This window comes from Phodopus roborovskii, unplaced genomic scaffold (assembly GCF_943737965.1).
Source record: "Phodopus roborovskii unplaced genomic scaffold, PHOROB, whole genome shotgun sequence".
In the NCBI taxonomy this organism is placed as follows: domain Eukaryota; kingdom Metazoa; phylum Chordata; class Mammalia; order Rodentia; family Cricetidae; genus Phodopus; species Phodopus roborovskii.
Window position 1 is genome coordinate 14725088 of NW_026125281.1, and position 26972 is coordinate 14752059.

A 26972-nucleotide genomic window follows, 5' to 3' on the forward strand; every position below is an offset into this window, starting at 1 on the left:
AAGTTAACAGCTTTATACGTTTAATAGGATGATATCAGGATATTACTAGAAGGAGGAAAAAAAAATCAAGATAAAAGTGTCATTGCCATTTTTGTTTAGAGGACGGAGTCAGAAAATAGAACACATTAAAATGGCTAGGGAAACATTCTAAGATGATCCCAAAGTAGCTAAGTTACATAATGTTAGGATTCAAATGCCAAATTAAATATTGCTCACTTAATCGACAAGTGAAAAGGAGACCCCCTAAACTTGTTCTGTTTATATAACAACGTTTACAGGAAATATATAGTGATTTGTTTTTCAGAAAGCGATAACGGCAACTTGTAGGCATTTCCTTTATGCAGTGACTAGAAAATCTCCACACAACTAGGCAGCTCCGCTTAGCAGTGAGCTGCTTGAGGCTGGCAGATACCAGCTTAAAAGAGAACTAACACTCAGGTCTCGAAAGGCAGCAATAATTCTATTTTGGCTTTTATTCTAAATGCTTGCTGTAGTTAAGGCGACAGTTGAAGCATATTAGGTGAAGGTAGTTAAAATTTAGTGACAATCATGAGTCTCTTGCAAACTACACACATTATATAATGCTTTTGTGGAATGAAACCAGTGTTGATTAACTGGAATTTTACACACTCATACAGAGAAAATTTAAAGTAACTACCAAAGGCAATCACCCTCAATGTACTATGCTGATGTTCTAAAATCTAGGTGTGCCACAGAACTCAAGCACATGACTAGCACTGGGCTTCATTGAGGACAGGGTGACCAGTTCTCACACAGCTAAGCCTACACCACTCATCCTAACCACAATGGCTTATAAAACATCAGGTTTCCAGTAAAGAAACGATTCTAAGAAAGTCAGTAAGTTTCACATCTGTAAAACCAGGATAAGGCTACACCTATCTTAAAATCTGCAGAAGACATCAGATAGTGAGGTTCCCAGCCATGATGGACGATAGACAGGTCCCCATGCAGCATATTCTCCCTGGCTCCCGGAAAGCTTCATATGCGAAATATAGAAGTTGCCGAAGAAGAAAACTGGAAACATTCAGCTGTGATGCGTTGTTCAAGGTTTCTAAACCTCAGGAATGGTGTGGTCCATCAGGCTTTTCATAATGCTTGGTGCCATCCTACAAGAGAGCCACTCATTATAGAACGCTTGTCTTATTTTCACAGATGCCATGGGTAACCCAAGACAACCCCAATTCCAGTGTAGCACTACTGTCTAAAGATCTTTAAAGAGCTCAGAGCTACGGAACTGATAACTGAGTTGTCTACGACTGTCCAGGGACACTAGATATCTGCACCATGGTTGACATGCTAGAGAAGGGGCAAGTCTTTTACCTTAAGACTGGCTGTTTAATTAAAATAAAACAAAACAGCAAGGCTATGGAGTTAGAAGAAAAGGTGGAGAAGGGACATACTGATAGCTTAAAAAAAAAAAGAAAACTACAGAATAATCAAGTCTTCATAATATTTTCCCTTCTGAGGGTTCTTAGCTGCATTCTACTCAAAAATACAAAGATTTCATTACAAAGGTTAGGCTTATTTATCTTCCAAATCTCACTTTCGAATGCTTTATCAGGATTCTGAATGAAGGGTTTCCAAGATACGGTACCAATACTAAAGAAGATAGAATCATCCCTTCCTGGCCCTTGTCAGATCTTATGGACTTTATACTCCTAAGTCCTGGGGGACAGAGAGCAAGCACCACGGACCTCTCTACCTCCTGAGACATATTGCAAAGAATAGCAACAGCCACTCTTAATATCGCACAGGCAAGGAACCTGATATAGAAATGAATACTTTGCATTGGTATGGACTTTGACTTACTGATATAATTTAAGGTCAATTTTATTATATGTATATTTATCCTCTTGTTTAGGTATTGTATTTATATAACTCATTTAAAAATGTAATATGTAATTAAATACAGATTATATATAGTCCCCTATAATAGTCAAAACTTAGATTTTCTAGATATATAGATATATTTCAAATGGATATTCTTCAAACCTTTCAAAGACCTACAGAATGTGGCATTAGGGTTTTTCATAGTAAAGAGACACAACTGCTCCTGACAAAACCAATTACTACAGAGAAGAAGATGGGCATCGAGGAAACTCATTATGGAGTTTGCCTGCAACATGGCAGAAATAGCCATTTGGACAAGAAACTGTTCTTGACTGATGCATGCAGGACCCACAGCAAAGTGACTGCTGAACTTGCAAAACACGATGGGTTCCTGCGTCATGGAAGAGTCTGCCAGACACAGACAAAAATGATTGATAAGCTGCCAATACAGGTGTACAGTTTGAAATTTCCTGCTTTACTGAGTAGTCTGCCAGACACACTGTGGCATATGGGCTGAAGATGGATGCTCCAACATTTCAGAGAAACTTTGGGTAACATCTCTCTATCAATTCTAGAGTTTACATATTATCCTTCTGTGGTCTTTGATGGAGTTGAAGACAGTTACAGTTATGGTTTTCCTTAGTTATAATAAAAGATAAGTCACATATAAGACTTTAGACTCACAAAGATAGGATAGATGATAGAATATTTTCTTTAAATTTTGCCAAATGTTAATGTGCTAAACATTGTTGACTATAGTTCTTACTTGATAACTAGGTATAATTTTACTATGTTAAAATTAAAACCCTTCTTTTTATTTAGACAAAAAAGAGGAGATAATGTGATTATCCTCCTGTATATGTTTCTCTTATTGGTTAATGAATAAAACATTGTTCGGCAATGAGGCAGAAAGGTGGATCTAGGAGATAAGGAGAATTCTGGGAAAGGTAGGTGGAATGAGCCCAGAACACAAGAGTCTGGGCTGCCTAAGGACTAACACCATGCCAAGGGCATTACCGGGTAAGCCACAGCATCATGGCAATACATAGATTGATAGAAATTGGTTAATAATTAAGACAGCTAGCCAATAAGAAGCCCTAGTCATCAGCCATCACTTTTATAACTAATATGGCTTTGTGTGTTTATCTGGGTCCAAACGGCTTCAGGAAACTGTTACAGAAACCCCCACCATCATAACCACCATGACTAGATTTCTAATACGCAGAACTGTAAACTTCAAGTAGTATTTACATTTGTTTCAGGTGACAGCAAGCAAAAGTAGAGCTGACCCACTTACCGTTTAATAATATGTTCAAAGATAAAAGCAGGCATGATTGTAATGGTAACTACAGTCCCGGCTGTTGACAGTATGTCTGCAATCTGAGAGTCCTGGTGGAACAAAATATAATTTAATTTCACTGAGGCTTTATTTAATAAACATGAAACAGTAATTGTTAGGTAAAAATCACACTATATTTGCTAATATCGCTAGAGTCCCAATCTCTGGTATGTCTGAATTTTAATCTTACAGATGTGTGTTTTAAGCTGGTACCAAATTGGAAGGTACTAAACACAAGCCTTCCCTTACTTGATGATGGAGAGCTTGCCCCATACACAGTCAACTGTATTCTAGAATTTATGAATTAAAGTCTTACTTAAAACCTTTAAATCTTAAGATATCTCAATTCAAGGATGTATGTGCCGAGCAGGGTTTCTCATGCCTTTGACCCAGCACTGCAGAAGTAGGCACATCTAAGTCAGAGAACAGCATGAGCTATATAGTGAGTACTATGAGGGCTATGTAGAGAGACCTTGTCTACAAACAAGCAAACAAACAAAAATGCCCACAAAAACTATAGATCAAATTCTATAAAAACAAAGTATTAATATATACCAAGACCTATTCCTTTCCTGTATTTCTGAACTGAAAACTGTTGGACACTCATCCATTCACAAGGTCTAAAATGCCTCTGCGCATCTCTCCACAGAATTCTAGCTAGAGAGAAACCATAGAATCATAGTTTAGGGACCTTGGTATGGAAAAGATAATTGCAGGTAATGGCCCAAGACCATAGCTCTGATATTGATCTCCCAAGTTTCAGTGTTTGAAGGGCATCAGGAAAGTCACACCACCTGAATGTTGCCTAAAATAAAACGGCTCCCAAACCAGGGTCCATTGTGTTCCTTACCTTCAAACCAATGACATTCTGCCCGTTGATCTCACAGATGTGATGGTCAGTGAGAAGGCCATTTCTGGCAGCAGAACTATCTTTCACTATGGATGTGATTTTTCCACTTTTAAAGATAAAGCCAACATGTCCACTGCTGTCCTTATGCATAGTAATTGTCCGCTCAAAGGGCCTGTAAGCATAAGTGCTGTGTTAGACTGAAACTTTAATTTCATATTTCAACAGACATACCACAAACTGCCACATGAACACTCTTTGTGTAGCTTTGGGGCCTGTCCTGGAATGCGCTCTATAGACCAGGCTGACCTCGAACTCACAGAGATTCGCCTGCCTCTGCCTCCCAAGTGCTAGGTGACAGGCAGTAGGTGCTTTTTCTAATAATTTATTATGGCTCTGACACTATACAAGGGACACCTACCTCAGCAGCCTTTCTTAGTCTCATGATTTGACGGTCTTGCTTAATCAAGATACCGTTCTGTTAAGTTTGAGAAAACAGAACATGCTACTTTGTGGAGTTATCAGTATGTTTTTCTTTACAGCCCGCCATACTTTGGAGATATCAATACATGTTTCCTCACTGAGATCCACCTGCCTCTCTGGGGTTAAAGGTGTATGCCACCATGCCTTAATGTATTAACCTAAAATGCTCCAACTTCTAGAAGAAAACATATTCAAGATATTAGGGTCAACAATAACTCTCTTAACAGAACACCCACAGCAAAGGAAGTAACCCCAAGTATCGACAGGCAGAACCACCTGAAAATGAAGTGTTTCTGGATAACAGAGGAAGACACGCAGCAAGGCAGACCCAGCCATACTGCAGACATACCAAGGAAATAAAAACATCAGTCAACAAACGGACAGATGAACTTAGTAAATATTTTTTTCAAAAAAGTTTAAAATGTCTAGTAACTATTTTAAAAAAAGTTCAGCCAGGCAGTGGTGGAACTAGCTAGTGCTCAGGACACAGAGACAGGCAAATCTAAGTCTGAGGTCAGCCTGGTCTACAGTGAGGCCCAGCCAGGGCTACTCGGAGAAACCCTGTCCCAAAAAAAGGAAAAGTTCAGTATTACTAGCCACAAACAAAAAGCAAATGAGAACTGCTTTGGGATAAGTCGTTAGAATGGCTATTATCAAAAACTGGGGGGGGGGGGGGGGGGTAGTACAAAGTAACCGAGTAGTTGTGGAAATAACTTTGGAAATTTTTCAAGACATTAAAAATAGAACTACCACATGATCGCACTACTTCACTCCTGGGCATTCACCCAGAGACTCCGTACCCTATTGCAGATACCTGTGTCCCACACTCATTGAGACTCACTATAGCAACAAGTGGAATTAACCTAGATGTTCAGTAGGCTGAAAGGGTAAAAATTAATATACATACGTATTTATGTATGTATGTATGTATGTATGTATGTATATATGAGTAGTATTCCGCTCTGAAGAAAAATGGATTCATAAAACTTGCGAGAAAAAAATGGACTTAGAATGTATACTATACTCAAATTAACAAAATCCTAGGAAATAAGCACATTATATGCAGAACCTAGCCAATAAAACACACACACACACACACACACACACACACACACACACACACACACACACACACACACACACGGAGAATAACTATTACAGCATGAGGAAGGGCTGGACTCGGGTAGTAAACATGTATTACTCATGAATACAAAAACTGCTTTTTTTGTTAGTTCTAACTCTCATGGATTTGTTTAAGGTGGTGGGTAACTGTCAAAAAAAAATATTCCAAAGTGAAAATACCCAATGTGCAGCCTCCCAGCTTCTGTTCCAGACAGCTACTCTAACTGCATAGAGATTCACTGAGATTTCTAGTCTCCGGGTCTGGCTGATTTCAACGTGTGGTATCTTTTTCTTTGCAATGTTAATGGTTTTTGTTAAGGATGTAAGTGGGTCTGTGTGTGTGAATGCAGGTGCCTATATGCAGAAAAAAGGTGTTGGAGACCCTGGGGCTGGAGTTTCAGGCAGTTGTACCCTTCCAAACTTGGTCCTCTCGAAGAACAGTGTGTACTTTTAACCAAAGACGTCTTGCCAAGACTGGTCCAACTTTATGCAATTCTGCTTACAGATTAAAAAGGAAATGACAAACTTTTCCATTTTCAATTTTTGATATAGTCAAGAATTTAATAAAAAATTTTAGACCAATGTTATTTTTAGTTTAAGATAAGAATAGCCTGCCTACCTACCATGCAGAACACTTCACCCTCTTTTACCATCCCCCCAGAGACCAGATTTGGTTTCAGAAGTAAGTTTTTGGGAACCTGTGACCTTTACAGTCCTCACGACAGAGGGTGGTGACATAGGATGCTTAAGCAGTGGGCTTCAAGTGAGCCCATGGTTGCTGTACTCTTAGTTACTCCTTTAGCATAGACACCCATTCTAAAGACGATACAGATGGAAACCCATGGCTTAGAAGACAGACTCCCATAAAGTGTGGGAAAGTATATACCCAAAATCAGTTCTCCGTGGAAACAATGTAACTATACAAGAAAGAGCTTCAGCACACAACTGCAAGACTAAGGAATCCTAAAAGGAAAACCGAGGCGCTAGCCTGAATCTCCATTTTCACCACGGGGGTCTCAGCAGCTCACCTGTCCCGAATGGTCATGGTGATCTTCTCTCCAAATGCCTGCTTGAGCACCTTGTGTGCCTTATCAGAGCTCCAGCCCGCACAGTTGTCACCGTTGATCTGCAATACTTGGTCCCCAAATCTCAGACCAACCAGGGAGGCTGGGGAATTGGCCTGGACTAGCTGAACAAATATACCCTAGGTAAGAAGAAAACAATTTATCATTTATCACTGCTACGGCTGATCAGAACTCTTCCCAGTATTGTATGGGATGTCAAGTCATTTCTTTAAAAGAAACAAGACTTATTCAAGCAGCAACACCTGAAAAAAACAAAACAAACAAATACATCTCAGTGGGGACCTACGTGAGCAACCTTGGTCCTATCACCCCGCAGCACAGAGTCAAGTGACAGAAACGGCGCAACACTACCAAATGCAAACCTCTACACTGCAGGTACTGACCACACCACGCACTGCTTGTCTGGATTTACTTTACTGCCTGGGTAGATTGCTCAGCATGAAGAGGGCTTGCTACAGAGGACTCAGATTCAGTTCCCACTACCAACATGGTGGCTCACAACTATGGGTGACTCTAGTTCCTGGGGATCTGGCATCACGTTCTGACCTCTGAGGGCACCAGGCATGCGCGTGGTACGCACATACACACATGCAGCCAACACTCAAAACAAAATTAATTTTAAAAATAAATGATAGTTTGAGGCAATAATTACATGCTTTTAGTTCAAAGACCACTTTCTCATCTCTTCAAAATGATAAGCCTGCTAACTACAACATGAATGCTTAGAAATGACCCGTTATGAAATTCAGAAAAGTAGCTCTAACGACTAACTCGCACAGATACTCATACTTACGTAAAATCAATCAGATGTTGAAGCAAATAGACAAGCATAAAAGAGGACAGCTACGGACCTGCAGGCACTTCTGTAGGGTTAGACCTTCCCTACAGTCTAAGGTGGGCAGACATCACTTCTCCTATGAGGTGGGTGGCATGAGCGGCCAGCACCGCGCTGTACAAACCATGACGGTGCCAGAGGACCCGAAGCTCCTCTGCTGCGTACACCTCTCTCACGGGAGGGGATGGTGGACCTCAGTGAGGTCAGGGCTTTACGACAACACAATGGTGTGTCTTGAACATGTGCCGAGGGGCTACACACAATCATGCTCTCAGCCCTGTGAGTGGAAAGGTAGTGTGGCGTTCCTGCCCAAGTCAGCCTCATGCACCTCAACAGTGGGCCACTTATCCTGTCTGTGGGAAGATGGACTCACTGAGCTAACAGAATCAGTAAGATAGTGGCTATTAAAACAAAAGAAATAGAAAAGAAAATCATAAATTGAGGTTTTAAAATGTATCTGAGAAACCTGGCTTCATGTCATTAGTGTGGCAAGGGGATTTACTGCCTGAATTACAAAGAACTTGTTCACAAATGGCCTATCAAGTGCAAGTTTAGTTTTGTTGTTTTTTGGTTTTATGGTTTTTTGGTTTTTCGAGACAGGGTTTCTCTGTATTGCTTTGGAGCCTGTCCTGGAACTAGCTCTGAAGACCAGACTGGCCTCTGCCTACTGAGTGCTGGGACTAAAGGCGTGCACCACCAACGCCGGGTCCTCAAGTGCAAGTTTTATAGAGAGAAATAACAAACTTGCAAAAGCATCTCAAATAATCATCACTTAGTTTATAAATGCATGCCAAATTCTCACTCGTCAATTTTGCGTTTACTTCCACACGCTCCCATAGGCGTCAAGCCTAAAATCCTATCACACACACTCTGTCACATGATTTATGCAAACCCAGTGACATCATTTCAGTGAAGAGGATCAAAAAGAAAGGCTCCTTTGCAGGGAGTGATCTGCTTGCAAGCTCCAGCCCAGCTTCTTCCAAACAGGTGGAAAATTAAGTCAGCAGCTTAATAACATGCCTCATTGCAGATGTGTCGTTACAGCTGGCCAAACTGTTTTCATTTCTAATTATTTGATATTAAAAATTCATCCTCTAGTTATATAAATTCAAAAATACAAATACTTACATTATCTATTGACTTAAGTCTGAGCCCAATTTTTCCATCTTGATCCTTACACAAAATAACTTCACGAATCCCTTGCTTGATTTCTGCTCTCCGAATTCCAGCATCGTTACCTGTCACAGGTGCTACCATGTAGTTCACGCTGGATGGTCTTGCCACCAGCTGCTGGAAAAATCACATAATTGGCCAGTTAGAAACACTTTCCTTGCAAGTAATCTACAGAACACTGGACCATGCACAGTTCTAGTTCTTACAAATACTACTCTACAAAGTCCCCTCAGGTAAAGTCTGGGTTTTACAATAATGACACTGGTTTTTATTTCTCCATCCCTCTACTAATTTACTCCATTATCCTTGGGCAGAGAAGTTTGCTCCAGGCTTGTTACTTTGTGACAACTGGCACTCCTGTGTTTCAAGTTCATCTGCTGCTGAACTGTGTCAACCAGAGAACATGTAAGAGGCAGGATTCTCAAAAGACTGCATTGTCCAATGAGGTCTTATGACCTCAGGCTGTGTATGTACACTCCATGAAGTTGGCATGGCACCAAAAGCAACACATGAATCATTTCTCGCAAGATGCCCCTGTTACCAACAGCTATGCTTATTTACCTTCATTTCAAACACAATTTCCTAGAACTAAGAGGTCACACTGGATTTTTGCAACATGCATTTTCCAGAGAATTTCTGTGGTATAATAATAAAATTACCAATTTAAAAATAAGCTTAATATGAACAAGGACTTACATCAGGAATGAAATAAAGAGATGACATAAAATAAAAAAAAGTAAAACTATTTTTGACCAAGCCACCACGTGTGTAATGGGATTGAGAACACAGAAACATCCACGAGCAGAGCAGTGGCTGGGGCTGACCTTATACCAAATACACCAGTTTCGAATGGATTAAAAAAAACCTTAACTGTTAAAATCTGCTGACAACATAAAGCTAGGAGAAAACACAAATCTCTTTGATACGTATCTTAACAATGTATTTTTCTTTTTAATTTCCATACCAGAAGCATAAGCAAACATATGTAAGTAAGTAGGACTGCATCAAACTTAAAAAGTTTCTTCACAGCTGGGGCCAGGCATAGTGGCACACACATTTGATCCTAGCAGAAGTAGATCTTTAAGTTCAAGGCCATCATGGTCTACATAGAGAGACCATGCCTCAAAACAAACAAAAGAGGTCACAGCAAAAGAGGCATTCACCAAACTGAGAACAACCCATGGGAATGGAGAAGTTATTCTCAAATCATGTATTAAGGGGCAAGTATCCAGATGTATAAAGAACTCAAAACTTAACAGCAGAAAAGCAAGTAACTCAGGGGTTGAAGAGAAGATGGCTCAGAGGTTAAGAACACTGATTGCTCTTCCTGAGGTCCTGAGTTCAATTCCCAGCAACCATATGGTGGCTCACAACCACCTGTAATGAGATCTGATGTCCTCTTCTGATGTGCAGGCAGAACACTGCACACTAAATAAATACAATCTTTAAAAAACAAAAAAGAGCAAGTAACTTAATTAAAAAATGGGCTACATGCCTACTTATTTTCCCAAAGATAACAAGCGGCTTTATGGGTATGTGAAAGGGATCACTTATCATTAGAACATGCAAATCAAAGAAAGCCAGAACATTACATTACCACCTCACATAACAGTGTACCTATCAAGAAGACAGAGTGCTGGTAAACTTCCGTGCACTGCCATAAACCATATACTTAGTATAACCGTAATGAAAAATCTTATGGAGGATCCTCATAAAAAGAGAACACATTTGCCATGGGTCAAACAACCCCACTTCCGGGTACAAGCAAAAGGAAAATAAAATCCCTACATCCCAATGATAACTGCATGACCATGTTCACTGCAGCATTACTCATAGTGACCAAAGCTTAGAAACAAGTGTCTGTCAAGAGATGAATGAATAAAGAAAATGTTGTTTAGAAATACACAATGTCATATTACTCAAGCCACAAAAACATGGGCAAATGGACAGTATGATGACTCTGGAGGGTAATAAACTAAAGGAAATATGTCAGAGACTAAACGATAGTATAGTCTGATGTTGACACGAAAACTATAAACAGAGTCTCAGGATTAAAGGGGGAAAGGGATGGGCAGAGGAGGAATGGAGAGATGGACAAAGTAGACAGACTTCCAATGATAAAAATAAGTCTGGAGCAACAAGGAACAGCGCAGTAACCATGACTGTCAATACTGTGCAACTGAAACTTGCTAGTGTTATAACTACATTCTAAAACATTGTAACTCTAGGAGGAGATCTATTCATTGGCGTGACTGTGGGAACTTATCACAACATACACAAACTGATACATAATACGATATAAACGTTCAATATACATGATTTTAATAAATTTGGGAGAGAGGACTAGATGGAACACAAAGACAAAAGATATACAGTACGTGAAATGAAAATGTCATTATATGGAAGAGTTACTAGAAATCTCCAGAACAAATTAAATATAACAAAATGACAGAGAAAGAAAAGAGCACACCAAAGAGCCTCATTATGTAGACACTTCTAAGGGAACCAGAGTCCCTTCCCGGAATAAACGAGCGAATGAGGAGGGGACACTGGTGTGCTGATCAAAGCAAAGGGAAGAAGACAGCGGGCCTGGGCGAAGGAAGTCAGACACACTAACTGGAACCTCCGAGCCAGTCACTAAAATAATTCCTCTAAGTGCCTTTTTTTCTGTGTTAGAAGATAAACTTTCTATAAATACAGCAATTAACCTTTATGTCTCTCCATACCTCCTTCGTAAAGATCTACTTTCATATAATGTGTCTGTATGTGTATCTCTGAGGGTTACTTGTGTGGATGCCCAAGGGGGCCAGAAGAAATCCTGAGATTCTCTGGCACTCCTCTGAAAGAGCAGCAAGTTCCGTAGCCATGGAGCCATCTCTCACCAACTCGCCCAACTCCTGGGTGTGGGGGGGAGCAGTGGGGGGGGGGAGGTACAACTACCAGAAATGCTTCCCAAGGTCTAGGATGCAACGGGCTGCAACATAAGCTTCTCTAGGTCCCAGCAGATTACCCCTTCCATCCCAGGACAGCAGCTGGCTTTCTGTACTTCTACCTGGGCTCTGCTTATTCCTTGGAAATCTCTGACTAGTTTCTTAAATTGCCTCAGTTGAAATACTATGTTTTCAACTGGATCCTGACTAATTCAAGTAAGCTTCCAATAAATATTGAAATTTCAACAAATAAATGGCAGGTACTGTGTTAAACAGTGGCATTATGGCGAGAGCACAGAAGCAGATTCAGTCATGAAGTATGTAACTGTAATTACATCAAGTGCTCTATGTTATATGTAAGCCTAGCACCTCAGCCTAATTACAGGAAACTTGGCTTCCAATTATAGGAGGAATATTAAAATTATGAGCAAAGTAGCATGTCAGGTGTATACTTCCAACGACTAGTCTATCAGCAATGCAATACTATTTAAAATAATAATTGCTCGGACATGGAAGAATTAACTGTACAGTCAAGGTCGGAAGTATAAAACTCAATGCAAGCACACCAACTAAAAAGGGGAAAACTAACCAAAACATGGCAGAGGCCCAATCACAAGGTCTTAGGAAAGGACAGAATGCCGAAGACTTAATAAATTCAACAGTGAACGACAATGTTCAGAAATACATCTATAGAGAAATCTAAAATCAGGCTGGGTATGGTGGTACATACCTTCAATCCCAGCATTCAGGAGGCAGACGCAGGTGGATCTCTGAATAGCAGAGTAAATTCCATAATAACCAGGGCTATACCCTAGAAAACCCATCTCAAAAAACCAAACACACACAGACGAAAGAAAGAAGCCTAAAATCTGAGAAGGCAACACTAAAGTTGTAAATATGTAAGTTTGCTATGAATACCAGTTTACATCTATGTATAGTATGTATAAATAACATTTTATAAAATTCAAAATTCTACTGTACATACCCCTTGGGTTGGTGCTCCAGGGACCATGGGCATATTTGCACATATTTCTTCTTCACTTAAAGTCAGTCCCATGTATTGGGAGAGCTCTGGGTACAGTTTAGGATAGAGGTCTAATATAAACAAATGAAGAAAAAGGCATTGGCAGAATATTCAAAATAATAACTTACTATGGAGTGTGTTTTATTTTAAAAATCCACATTTAAGGTGCAAAGATTTAGACACATTTAAAGGATCCATAAATCGGAAGGATATTTCCCCGTCTCTGCCACAATTAGAAAGAAAAGAATCCATAAAAATTTTAATGTGGAAGTCCTAAAATACAAATACATCTGAGAGAGTCTGAGCTCTCCTGCACAGCTATCCTTCTGTGGCCATGAGGCACTCGCTTCACAGTCTGCAGGTGTTCGAGCCCCTCGTGTAACATGGTCTAGTGCTGGCTGTGGTGGCACATGGCTGTAAGCCAGAGCTCCACCCATGTGGCAGAAGTCGGAGGACTGCCCCAAATCTGAGACCAGCCAGGGCCAGACAGCAAGACCTTAGTGTTGAAATAAGTAAGGAGACACAAACGGAAGCCTTCTAGCCATCAGCAGACCTGCACAATCCTCCTGTCTGCGTTTGACCCCTGCTGGACGCTCATCATACCGTACCACCCAACGCTAGCGACTCCTGCCTTTCTCTAAGGAAAACAAGGGAAAATTGTACATGTTCACAGCACAGATACAAAATTTAGAGGTAGAAATGGAGAATACTGAGGGGTGCCTACTCAAAGGTAAAAATAACTTTCCTAAAGAAATGATCTTGCCCTTTCTGTTTCATACCATAACCTTATGAATTAGAAATTTGGGGATTATGGCACAAATTCTCTTGCTCAGAACGACCGAAGTATGTACTGTCACACTGCTGAACTCACCCCATAAAGAGCTATGGGTTGTGATGGTTCCTCTCGATAACGGGAGACAAAGTCAGAGCTTGTAAAGTCACTCAGTTTCCTACCTCTTGAACAGTGACAGCCGCAGCCCAATGAAATCAGACAGATTTTTTTAAACATTAACAATAGTGAACATTTCTGGAAGTGTGCTTCTTCCAAAATCTTTTCCTATGATCTATGTTCACTTCAAAGTAGATTCACTCCAAAGAAAAAAGTTAGATGACCACACAGACGATGAAGGGCTACAGAAACTTCGCGGCTTTGCTGAAGCCCCTGAATCTATGGAGTCTGAACAGTGACTGTTGGATTGATGTAAGACCCAAAGGGAGACGGGAGCAGCTACAGCAATCAGGAAAGTTGAAGCTCCATGAGACAGTACTCTCCCCTTAACGAATAGGCTAGTTAAGGACTATGGCTCAAACTAAAATAAAATTTTATTATGCCCTAAAGCACATCTCCGTGCTCGCAGAGCACTCTCTTGATTAAACACAGGTTAGTTCTATAATAAGCCATTCTTCCTTACCGCTACTAGATTGATAATCACAAATTCATATAACATGTCAAAATCCTGGGATTCTGAACTTCAGGGGAAAAGGGCTCTGTATGTATTTCTGTCTAAGGGAAATGAGCCCAAAGTATGAACTTACTTCCATCTGGAGGGAAAGGAGCAGAAACATCCACCAAGACTGCCTGGCTGGCGGGGCTGGCAGAAAAGGCCGCCTGAGCCTGGAAAAGAAAATGCAGATACTTATGTGGTTTACAAGTTAAATCTGGAACTTCCCAGAAGAAATGAACAATTCAACTTTTACTCAAAGTTTCATTTTAATACTTCAGCAACCATTTCTTTTCCAAAGGAAATCTATAAATAATTAATTTTAGGAGTACTTTAAAAACTAAACAATACCACTTTCCTACAAATAAATCAACTGTATGCGCTTTCTCTGTTGATATTTGAGACGAAGCCTAATGTGGTCCAGGCTAGCCTCAAACTCCTCATTTAGTTGAGCACTGCATTACCATCAACTCCCGATCCTCCTGCCTCCACCTCTCAAGTGCTAGGATTACAGGCGCATGCCACTATGCTCGGTTTATTTAATGCTGGGGATGGACTGAAGCCCGGTCTTCGTGCTTAACAGACAAGCACAGGCTATTAAGAGTTTGAAATAGATAAAGGTTCTAGGATTATGTGGTGCTGAATGCCACAGCCTAATGGCTACTGTAAAATAACTTACAAAACATGAACTGCCAGTTCACTGCTGAGGTGCAGAAGACCAGAAGACAAGAAGGAATGTAACTAACACTCCTCTGTAACTTCTTGCCAGGGAATCTCAAGAAAAAAGCACACACGAGTCACCGACCCGAGATAATGCGGCAGAACTAGCCCAAAAGGCTGGACTAGGAATGTTCTGAAATCTAGCAGGGACAGAAGAGCCATGCCCTACCCGTGCCTGGCCCTGCTCCATCTCCCGGCAGCCAGTTCTCTGCTCTGAACACTGAAGGTCCTCTAAAGGAAGTCTGCACCTGGCCCTGCTCCATCTCCCGGCAGCTAGTTCTCTGCTCTGAACACTGAAGGTCCTCTAAAGGAAGTCTGCACCTGTCCCTGCTCCATCTCCCGGCAGCTAGTTCTCTGCTCTGAACACTGAAGGTCCTCTAAAGGAAGTCTGCACCTGTCCCTGCTCCATCTCCCGGCAGCCAGTTCTCTGCTCTGAACACTGAAGGTCCTTTAAAGGAGTCTGCTTCTCTTAAAGGGGTCAGCTGACATACACTGAAGCCCAGGAAACCATCGTCAGCATCAACTGCCTTCTGTATTTATTTTCACAGTGAAAATCCTCTGCTGAAAGTCAACTGTGGTTAATTTAAGTTCGAGTCTATTAAAGAAAAAACATGGTCAAAAATCATTCTTTGCAAACTGTGTGTTTAATCCTAAATGTGCTGATGTAATACTGGCTGATTTTAGCTTGAATATTTCAAATAACAGCTTTATGGAAAGAGTGTATGCCCGGATGAACTTTGTGAAAATTACTACAGGAGGGGAAAAACTGAACATTACAGAAAGAAACAGCAGACAAGTAAAATGACTGACCATGCCCCTCACAGCTTAGAAGCATCCCTCCTCTGCAGCTCACTGCACACTTCAGATGCTGGAAGCTACATTTCACATCCTTCCTAGGCTGATGCTGGAAAACTAACTGTCCACGGAGCAATTTCCATTCCTAGTGCCACTACCTCAGTCCCTAGGACACCAGAGCCACGGCTAGTGCCCTGTTTACTCTCCCTTCGCCAGACTACGGTATCAAGAAAAACTGTACCAACTTTACACAGAACCGCGACTATCTAAAGGCTGATGTGCATAGTATACACTTATAGGAGTTATATGCAATTTTAAACTGTACTAAGAATATGATGTCTTCTGAAGATTGTAAAACAAAATTTAAAGAAATTCTATCTGGCTGGAGAGGTGGCTCAGAGGTTACGCTGGAGAGCGTATAGTGTTCTTGAAGCAGATGCAAGTTCAGTTCCCAGCACTGGAGCCTGTGGAGCCTGGCAGCTCACATCCACCTACAACACCAGCTCCGGGGAGACCTCTTCTGGTCTCATGGTGAGTTTGCACTCACATGTCCATGGCACACACATGCACACATGGGCTAACAAGATAGAGAGAGATAAAAGAGAATTTCTAGTCTCCTTGAGATGTTTTAGTCTACAACATATCTATACAGACATAGGAATACACCAACAAATGCATGTTTCCCAATTCATTTCACAAGTAAACATGTTAGGAAATAATTCTTAAGATGAAAAGCAAACATACCTGAATTACTTTGTCTACCTTCAAATCTTCAAGAGATGGGTAAAGAGACATTTTTGCAAGTTTTTTCTAAAGAAAAAAAAAACATTTTCTAATGTCACAGAAACATACACAGTATGCACAGCCAGCAATATGAACATAAACATAAACATGGACAATGTTGTTTAATACAATAAACATGTAAGTTCAAAAGCCATAACAACAGGACTAGTTAAGGCATATCATAGTTGTTAACATTTAACAGTTGTTATCGAACTCTTTCTCTGTTACCATAGCTACCACCTATATTCATGCGGGTTTTAAACCTTAATAAGTAAAGCTGCCTTCATTTCACAAGTTGTGAATATCAAAGAAAAGAGGCATGTGACTTATGCTTAGCTGACAGTAGCCCTTAGCAAAACCAGGGTCAGGGAACGGCCTTTCACAAGATCCATTACCTTCTAACAGCAAATCAAGAGCAAACAGTATGCTGGGATAATACACATATATACAAGGAAAAACTAACATATGCCATCTGTTTATTTGTTAGCAATGGTTTTTATCTCGAGGGAACAGATCCAAGAAGGAAATTATTATCTTTCATTTTTAATATTTCTATGCTATTCACGGTTTTTTAAGCTACCATAAACTGCTTTTTGCAACAATTTAAAATAAAATTCTCTAAAATATTACATATTTTACATTTTGCTTAGACATTCTGAGATACACACCCAAGACTTCCCACTTAACCAAATAAATCAGAATGTATCCTAATTGTTAAAAGGTTTTAGCAAATTACTGAGCCAGTGCATCAACTACCATTTCCAAATCTACTCCTTATTTCCTGCTCTCCAAAAACAGAGCTGAACCTTTTAGATACTGCCCTCCTGACAGAAGGCAGGATGATACTCAGCACAGGCTGCCAGGGGTACGAAGAGCCACTCAGCCGTGCTGGGTCAACACCCTCTCCAACAAGGCCCCCAAAGGACATGCTTCTCTAGCAGCTTAGCCCACTTATGTTGAGCAGAAGAGCAACAGAAAGCCATCAGGCTGGAGCAGGTAGCCCAGACCCTTTCATATGGCTTTGCGGCAAATTCTAAAACGTGGCATGCTATAGCAAACATTCACTGGAGGTTCCACCGTGTGTACTAAGGAGCACCTCCCAAGGCACTGAGCCCAACTATCAGCAGGCAGTTGTTTCTGTGCTGCACTCCCTCACTCCTAGTAGTAGCTAAGCCCTCATTTGTTATTGGTCCAGGCTGTTGTGATGGTTTGAAAGAAAATGCCCCCCACAGCGAATGGTACTACTAGGAGGTGTGGCTTTGCTAGAGTAGGTACAGCCTTGCTGGAGGAAGTGTGTCACTGTGGGGGTGGGCTTTGAGGTATCTTTCGCTCATGCCATGTCCAGTGTCTCAGATCATTTCCTGTTGCCTTCTGATCACGATGTAGGACTCTTAGCCCCATCTCCAGCACCATGTATGTCTGTGTGTCCCTATGTACCACAATGATGATAATGGACTGAACCTCTGAAACTATAAGCCAGCCCAATTAATGTTTTCCTTTGTAATAGTTGCCATGTCCATGATGTCTCTTCACAGCAATAGAAATCATAACTAAGACAGCTTCCTAAGAGACTACCACAACATACAGCCTATAGCTACTGCCCTTGGTTGCCCCCTAGAGATGGAAAATATGTCTCTATTGCTGAACATAACATGCATTCCAGAAACAGAGACTCCTGAGTTGGAACTTCCCTGAGTGCCTCCTCTCCAAGGACCAGCATTCATGGTACCAGATGGCATCATACAAGCTTCCAAAACAGGAGACAACCAACAGCCCCGTCCAGCTATGATGCCTATGAGCCACATCAACAACCACTATGGCATGATTAACACTAAGGGCGCAATAGTGGCACAAGTACCTTCTCGGTAACCAACCCTTTAATTGGGACTTAAGACCTGCACAACAAGAAGGAAACCATGCCTGTACTAGAAACCTAGCTAACTACTCAGTGCTAGAGAAGTCATGGATACTGGAAGAGAACCTACTGGAGGAGATATTCTAAACTGTCCTTAACGTGTAGTCTTCATCCCGTTCTGCAACAGATGGAGACCAAGACAGAAACCACAACCAAACAAAATTCAGAGTTGTGGGACCCGGTCCCAATGGACACATCCACAAAACACTCCTGCACCTAAGGCTCAGGGAACACTGCAGATGGGGTGGGAATACTGTAAGACTGTGTATCCTAGTAATGTCAGAAGTTACACTCATGAAGTCTCACCAACATGGCAATAACATGCATGCCCAAGTGGACAGGAATTTACCTAATGTGGGCATTTTGACCGGGATTGTAGAATGATGGCCTTTTGTCTGGCTTCTTTTATAATGTATGATAATTTAAAGGTTCAGCAATGTCACTGAACCTACTAGTGCTTTTATCCTAAGTCTGAATACAGTACACAGTTTATATACCACTTTATGTGTATTCATTCTGATCTGTAATTTGGGGCCAATAATAAGAAGAATGCTATTGATAATGCTAACTCTTCTGCATTACTTGTAAGTATTGTGTGTGTGCGCGCGCGAGCACATGCATGCCACACCCTTTAGAAATTTTTATATAAAGACATACCTTTAATTCTTTTGGTATGTATATACATACACATATACATAGCTAAAAACATAACTTCTAAATCAACATGATAACTCTATATTTAACTTTTTTGTAAACTAGGAAACTGGTTTCTAAAAGGATTTTATACTATTTTTATATTCTCAGAATTCTTTCTCCATTTCTCAATGCTACAGTCTGTGGTTCTGATAATGGCCACTCTAGGAGTGAAACTGCATCTTACTGTGGTTGGAATTTCATTTCCGTAACAACTAACGAACAATGCTGGCATTCTTTCATGTGCTTGGCCACTTGAGAACCTTAGTACATTTATATCTTCTAAGAAACGCCCATTCAAATACATTCAAATATGCCTGTTTATTTGACTAAATTATTATTTTTTAATGATAATAGTTCTGCTTATAGTCTAGATATTAGCTTCTTAATCAATGTAGGTTGCAAAAATCAATGGAGCTGGCTCATAAATACAACTTTACTTTACAAAGTTGTGCACACCAGAAAGTCCAAGGACAAGGTAAAAACATCATGCCCTGTGCCAGCATGTCCCCACAAGGCAGCTCTATGGAACCCCTGCTGTAAGGGTAGCAGCCCCACTCGTGAGAGCAGGGCCCTCCTGCTCTCAGGCCCAAGCACTCACCTTCCTCTCGGTGCTTACAGAGTCAAACAACGAATTCTGGAGGAGCGGACACATTCAGACATCACATACTCCCATCACACATGATGTCCAAATACTTTCCTTTCGTTCTTTAGGTTGTCTTTCATTCTGAGTGCCTTCTACAGCACAGAAGTGTTTTTGTTTTGGTAAAGTTAAAGTGTTTCCTCCTGGCTATTTGTGCATTAAATGCAACATAAAAAAAAATCATCCATGGTCATTAAAACACTGTTTTGTCTAAGAATTTAATAGATTTGGCTATTATGTTTGTATCTTTGATCTACTGTGAACAGTTTTGGGATGATAAGTTGGGTGGTTAAGAGCACATACTACTCTTTAAAAGATCAGTTCCCAGTGCCAGTATTGACAGTTTACAACTGCCTGTAACTGCTCCTTAAGTCTGTATCCATTGTATTTTATTTTTGCTTGTCAATGGCTTTTTTTTTTTTTTAGTTTCTCCTTCAATTTCTTCTTTTACCTTAAAAAAACGTTGAAGAGTATATTTTGATTTCTACTTACACTGTGGTCACAAAGATGCTTGACACAGTCTTAAAACTGTTAAGATATAATGACTTCATGGGTGATCTTTCTCAGGAGTATGCTGCGCACGGAAGTGTCTTCTATGAAATGGATGGGTTGTCCTGCTAATGTCTTTAGGTCCATTTGCTCTATAGGACTGCTCAAGTCTCCCGCTGTCTTGCTAATGCTCCATTTGGGTGTCCTCTCCACTATCAGAGCTCTGATGAGAAAATCCATTATGGTGCTATCTGTTTCTCCTTCAACCCTATTTGCATTATGTATTTGAAGAATCTAAGGTAGTATGTGCATATAGCTGTTTGCTTTCTACGTGAGTGCTTTTAGTATTACATCAACACACCTTTGTTTTTGGTGTGTCCTAGGCCAGTGGTTCTCAACCTTCCTACTGCAACTCTTTTAACACAATTCTTCAAGATGTAGTGACCCCCAATCATAAAATTATTTCCGTCGCTACTTCGTAACTATAATTTTGCTACTGTTATGAATTGTAAAGTAAACATCTGTCATGCAGAATTCTAATATGTGACCCCTGTGAAAGGGTCTTTTGACCTCCAAAGGGGTCAGGACCCACAGGTTGAGAGCCACTGTTCCTATGCTTACTACAGCACACAAAATATGTTCAACTCACTGTCATATAATAATAATATCTAATCCCAGCACTCAGGAGGCAGAGACAAGGGGCTCTTTATGAATTCGAAACCAGTCAGGTCTACTGAGTAAGTTCTATGACAGCCAGGGCTACAAAGTGGAATCCTGTCTTAAAAAGCAAAAAAAAAAAAAAAAAAAAAAAAAAAAAAAAAAAGAAAAAGAGAAAGGAAGAAAATAGTAATATCTATAACGAACTGGGAAGGACAAAATGTTTTGCTGAGGTTTGAGTACATCTCTCACATTACTGAACTTAGAGGGAGGGGACAGAAAGTAGGGCGACTTGGCTTATGTGACGAAACATCAAAGGCCTGGGACAGTGGTCCTCAGTCTATGGACTGTGACCCCCTTGAGATTCGAAAGCCTTTTCACGGGGGGGGGGGGGGGGGGCACTCATCAGATATACTACATATCAGATATTTATCATGAGATTCGTAACAGCAGAAAAATTACACTTATGAAGTAGCAACGGAATAATTTTACGGCTGGGGTCACCACAACACGAGGAAGCGTATTAAAGGGTGGCGGCGGCATTAGGAAGGTTGGGAACCCCTGGCCTGGAGGAAAGACACCCTCTTTTATTCACTGAGGACAAACAACTGCTCCAGTTAATCATTTGTTTGCTTTACCATTTACACTCGTATCACCCTTCCGGTTTCAGCCCATGTCTCTACAGCGTATCTTGTACAGTGTAGACAGCTGGCTTTTTCCATTTGTTCACGAATTTCTTTGTCTTCCGCTTAGCAGTTTGGTCTTTATGTACCTGGAACTTCCTGGCCAACATTCTGTGGTTTGCTCTCTCCTCGCTTTTTGCCTTTCTCCTCACCATTCTCTCTCGTGTGTGTGCGTGTGTGTGCGTGCGTGTGCGTGTGTGCGCGTGTGAGTGTGCGTGTGTACGAGTGTGTGTGTGTGTAGCAATTCACTTCTGACCTGCTCTCATCTGCATTACCTAACCCTGTGTGGTTACCTTGAGGAAGCTGATCACCCTGTGGGAGGGGTAACAATTTTCAGCACTGGTACCTCTCTCCTTCCATGGACCATGGGTTACAGGAATCAAACTCAGGGGGTCAGGCTTGCCTCACAGACTCCATTCTTACCTTTTACAAGTGAGCTCTGTGCTTCCACACATTTTGCTGGTGAACACCCTCTTAGAGGCCATTTGTTGGACTCCCTTTAGCACCTGTCAAAGGGCAGGCCTGATAGGAAACTCTCCACGTTTTTCCTAGGGCACTATGGCTGTTAGGTCTAAGAAGGGCAGTTCTGCTACTTAGAATGCTTAGCAGAAGGCTTCCCAAACTTTGGATATGTAAGCACTCGCCTGTACAAGTTCTACTGAAAACTCTGCTGGTAACCCTCCCAGGACCCCTGGTACAGGATGAGCTGTTCTTCTCCTGCAGCTCTCACAAATCAAGTTTGCTAATCTGACACTTCTGACTTGCTCCAATCTGCTGTGTACAGGGTTTCTTGACTGTCGTTTCCTTTCCCCAGATTTGGGAGTTTGGGGCATTTTCCTAAAGCAAATTTCCAGTCCCTTCTCTCTTCTGAAGTTTCTGAAGGCTAAAGCTGTGTTTAAATGACTGTACTTCAGAGATCTATAAAACCTCTAACTTGTAAGCCCCACTTGCCCAAGGACACTTCCTGGAGTACTGGAGGCTTCTGTTCATGCAAGGTAATAAGCCACTTATTTTCACTTTTGTAAACAAGATTGGTTGCCCAACTGCACAAGATGTGCTTGACCACACATAAGCAGGAAGTGCATGAGCAGGATGTATGCTTACTCACATTGGACGAAGGCGGGAAGTGTGTCGATGCCCTGTGGGTTTGTGGGGTTTGCCTTTATAGGCGCCTGCCTATTACAATTTGTGGTCATTCTCTAGAAATCCCAGGTATGGACATGGCCAGTGCCCACTGTCCTGTCCAGTATTTGCAATAAAGCTTGCTTCAAAGTTGGCTCACAAATTGTGGGAGTGGTCTTATTCTCACCTGGAAGGATTAACAAGTTCTGTGTCAGCATGATGGCCTATAAAGCAAGTGTTCCTGTAACATCCTCCTCAAGTTCCATGACGTGACAGAAATACTCATACGTCAGCAAAATGTTACTTATCGTCCGTGTTTATTATAGTGTACAAATGGAATAGAGAAGCACCGAATGGGGCGGGAGGGGCACGGGGCAGGAGTGGAGAGGCCGGCTGACCCCCGCAGGCAGCTGTGAGAAAGACTCTCCCATCTCTGCAAAGATCGCCTCTGCATTATGACGGATGCTCTTTGCTTTAGGCCAGTGTCTGACCCTAGTGTTTTGTTTCCTTTTCCCCTATCAACAATTAACTGAATGGTTTCTCCTTGGTGAACAAAAAGTATACTCCTTGATCTACTTTTGCTTAAACTTCCCTTCCCTTCAGGCCTCTGAACTTTGATCTACTTTCAGCTTGAGACAAGGGATAGCCCTCCTGGCCCCTCCCTCCAAGAACAGGCTGACTTCTCTAACTAGGATGTGAGTTTGCCACTCTGCCCCCTATTGGTCGCCCTCAATGCTGTCCTTTTGTATAGCTAGCCAACCTTTCTCTGCTACAACAAATGAGATGTTCACAGACCTCACACATGGCATTTTCTGCTCTCACGATTCTCCTTTAGAATGAAGTCCCTTCTAAACTCAGTCAACTCGACAGTCTAGAAGGCAGCACAGGACAAATGCTTTCTCCTCTGCTCAGCAATCCTAGCCTTCTACACATGCACCTGTGTAGCCTTCCTTCCACAGCTCACAAGAACAGGTCAGAGTGCTGATGCTGTGAGGAGAGGCTCCGAGGACAGAACTGGGCCTTCAACGACCTCCTTCTGCAGGATCAAGACTGGTTCCAGCCTCTCTGCACCTCCTTCCTTCTGTTCCACAGAAGCGACAGTGCTCCAAAAATCCAACAAAATCACTCACGCTAAGTGTTTACTGTTACTGGGTGATGAAATCATAGGCATTTATCTTTTATACCACAACTGGAAAAACAAACGAATCCCTTTCCAGGAAGAAGGGGACCATTTAATTACTATGTCGACAGCAAATTATGAATCCATCTATGTGACCTGCACCACGTCCCACTAGTTGAGGCTGAATCTGGCATTCAGATCCCAGGATACACAACAGCTCCCCCGAAATTGCTCCCCGTTTCCTTTCCTTTTCCTTCATCCCCAGTCACAAGGGCTAAGTCTCTGATCTCATTCCAAGTGTCAAAAGTACTGAGCTCCTTTTGCAGAACTGTGAAACTTCCCTGGACTGGAATTTTACAATGATCAACTTGAATTAGGAGAAAAAAGTACATCGGTGAAGAGTTCTCATTTTAATCCCTTTTAATTCTTTTATTAAACCATCATGTGCTGACTAGGCCACAGAATTCAGGAGTGATGGCATCGCCACCATTGGGATTTATCCCCCAAGCACCTGAAGGCTCCGGAAGTAAAATCAACACCTAAAGCCCTGGCCATCTGTGGAGTTTGACTGCAACCTCCATAGAAGCTACTCTGCTGGTCTTATGCTTGGAAAGAACCCATGCTTTCAACCATCAACTCTCAAGCAGGTTTGGTCTACCCCATACCTGCTGAGACCACAATACTCTGCCACGTCTTATTTGGAAAGCCCTGAACCTAATGCACCAGTAGGCTTTAGAAAATATCACCCCAAGACGAGTCTATTTAGAGATTTTTTTTCCCCTAATGATTTGGGTAATACCAGAATCTCTTCAAAGCAAAGACAACAGCAAAAAGGACTATAAAAATGTCATCTGTCTAGAGAAGACAGTCACTATGGATGGGACAAGTAGATTAATGCTTGTTCTGAGCAATCCTATCATTTCTGGAGGCAACTTAGGGCTTTCGTTTGTTGTTTGTTTCCTTGCTTTCTTAGTATCATTTGAGGAAATCAGTCACTGATGAAGGAACTTCCAGGACAGCTGAGGCTGTTACACAGAAAAACCCTGTCCGGAAAAACAAAACAAAACAAAAAAGAAAGGAACTGTCAATGTGTCCCTCAGCACCCTCAAAGCAATATGGATTGCTTCTGGACCTTTGACCTACTCATACCTCAAAGGAGGGATGTGATGTTTTGGAATAACTGGGTTTTTGTTGTTGCTACTGCTGAGCATAATAAAAATCTACAATTTTACTCTTTCAGCCACAGTAGCAAAGACAAAAATTAAAAGAGAAAGGTGATTTGTGTAAGACCAGCAGGCGTAAAGCGAAGGACCCAATGACATACACTCTGAGGTTTTCAATGACGTCTTTCTAGCGGAAATTCTTCAAACCTGAGAATCAGTGAATAAAAAAGTATTTCTATTTAGTATGGAAAACAAGACTCTTAGTGGCCAGGAAGAACTTGGTCCTGAGGTATTTTTAGACAAGTCCGGACCACCCTCTCTCTCTAAGAGGGTGTTACAGTTTCCTTTCCCAACTCTATTTGTATTCCAGGTTTACTGTGCATGTTTGTAGAGGCCAACCAACCCCAGGCAGTCATGAAAGGAAGGTGGCCAGAAGGCTTTTTTAAAGTCAACTACACTGATTATTCTACTTAATGTTTATAAGCCTAAACCAGAAGTCTCTTTAAACAAGGAACAAAAATTGGTAACTCTCTCACCATTATCCCAAACCACTCAAGTTAGTAAAGATACTACATTTGACCAGAGAAATAAACAGTACTGACAGAACCCATTGGTAGTTGAGATATGGAATCAGTACTGTGTTTTGATAACCCAAGAGCAAGAAAAACAAAAGGAACAGTGATGTGCTAGAACAGAGAGATATCTGAAATCTTCACAATGGTTAAGAGACACGGACACACATTCGAGTTGATGAGCAGTTACCATCATCAGATCCGGCATAAAGGGGGGGGGGAGGAGGAGGGAAATGATGTCATTCTGATTTTAAGGGACTGCCTAATTAAAGAATGCATTTAATTGTTAATCAGCCTCTTCCTGTTCATGATTTTAAGTCGTCTTTAATGGTTCCAGCACATAGCTAAAACCCGCTCCCAAAGTTGAGTAACTTCGGTTATAATGGAGTGACTGTTTACTGAAATTTCCTTACTTCCTGGCATACACCACTGGGTCAGTAATACTCATGTACCACGTAAGACCTACAAGTTTAAGGAAGTAAGTTGTTAACAGGATGGAAGAAAACAAAGAAGAAAAAAAATTCAGTCCTCGGCCTCACAAATCTATCTACTTAATGTATCACCTTCATATTTCAAAAGCATGACAATTTACAAAGCCAGCAGCTATTTTCGTGTAACTTTCGTTTTCAAACATTGCTCTTGGTGTACTGGCATGCATGTGAAGAATTTCAAACCCTACACTCTCTAAGGGAAAAACACTGCTATGTGTCTGAAGACGGGACGAATACAACAGACGATTCCACACACTCCACGGCTCCCTAACTGCACTTCGAAAACTGGAAACTTTCCACGTCCACAGCCGCCCTCCGCCCGGTATTAGAAGGAAATCTTCGAGCGAGAGCTGAGTCACCAGACCTCCAGGGACAGTTCCTGTGCACACACCCGCTGCAAGCCCCGTCCCTCCCCGGCTCTCCCCGCCCCCTCCAAGAGCCGCGGCTCAGCCGCTAACCGTTGTCGCCTCGGGTCGGTCCCCGCCGGGGCCGCCCTGACGCCGCCAAGGACGCGATCAAGAACGGCCGAGTGCAGGTGAGGAACCGGCCGGGCTCGCCTGGAGCCCCGAGCACCTTCCCGGACCTGCCGGGGTCCCGGAACCTCGCGGCCACTCACCTGCACCGAGGACGTCCTGCTGCTGCCGCTCGCTCCGCTCCGCTCCGGCACGGGACTAGCGAACCTCACCGCCCGCCCTGCGCGTCACCGCCGCCCCCGCCTTCCGCCGCGCAGGCGCAGGCGCACCCGCCGTTCCCATGACAACGCGGCGCAGCCCGAGCGACCTCCCGGCCCAGCATCCTCCACCGAAATCCGCCCAGGACCCGGCACCCGCCTCGTTTCCCTGCGAGCCCGGCGCCTTTTACTACCCTTTGTTCCCAGAACGAATGCTCATTGGCTGCTGACGGTTGCTCTCCGTATCGCACAAACAAAAATGAAAGCCACGTCCTCATCCAAAAACACACACTGATTTCTGAGTTGAGGATGCAGATACGAGAAC

At 42.0% G+C, this 26972-nt stretch overlaps 1 protein-coding gene across 2 annotated transcripts; it reads right to left on the reverse strand.

Moving 5' to 3' along the window:
• On the reverse strand, positions 1-26670 carry Sdcbp (syndecan binding protein). 2 transcript variants are annotated; one of them, XM_051197468.1, is made up of 9 exons: positions 26594-26670; positions 16391-16456; positions 14226-14304; positions 12651-12760; positions 8691-8849; positions 6671-6846; positions 4041-4212; positions 3149-3240; positions 1-1127 (listed from the first exon to the last, which is right to left on the reverse strand). In XM_051197468.1, exons 2-9 carry the CDS (start codon positions 16439-16441, stop codon positions 1073-1075), a joined length of 894 nt encoding a protein of 297 aa, XP_051053425.1. In that variant the 5' UTR covers positions 16442-16456; positions 26594-26670; the 3' UTR covers positions 1-1072. The 2 variants fall into 2 exon arrangements, with proteins under 2 accessions (XP_051053425.1, XP_051053418.1); XM_051197461.1 differs by having other exon boundaries at positions 8691-8852.
• Positions 26671-26972: the final 302 nt, after the last annotated feature.

Bases quoted from the DNA above. Each gene is read 5' to 3' on its own strand.
- Sdcbp (XM_051197461.1), bottom strand. From the start codon at position 16,441: ATGTCTCTTTACCCATCTCTTGAAGATTTGAAGGTAGACAAAGTAATT. The intron at 12,761-14,225 runs GTAAGTTCATAC...TGTTTATATTAG, and splicing joins TCCTTTCCCTCCAGATGGAA to ACCTCTATCCTAAACTGTAC. The intron at 1,128-3,148 runs GTAAGTGGGTCA...GCTCTCTTGTAG, and splicing joins TTTGAACATATTATTAAACG to GATGGCACCAAGCATTATGA.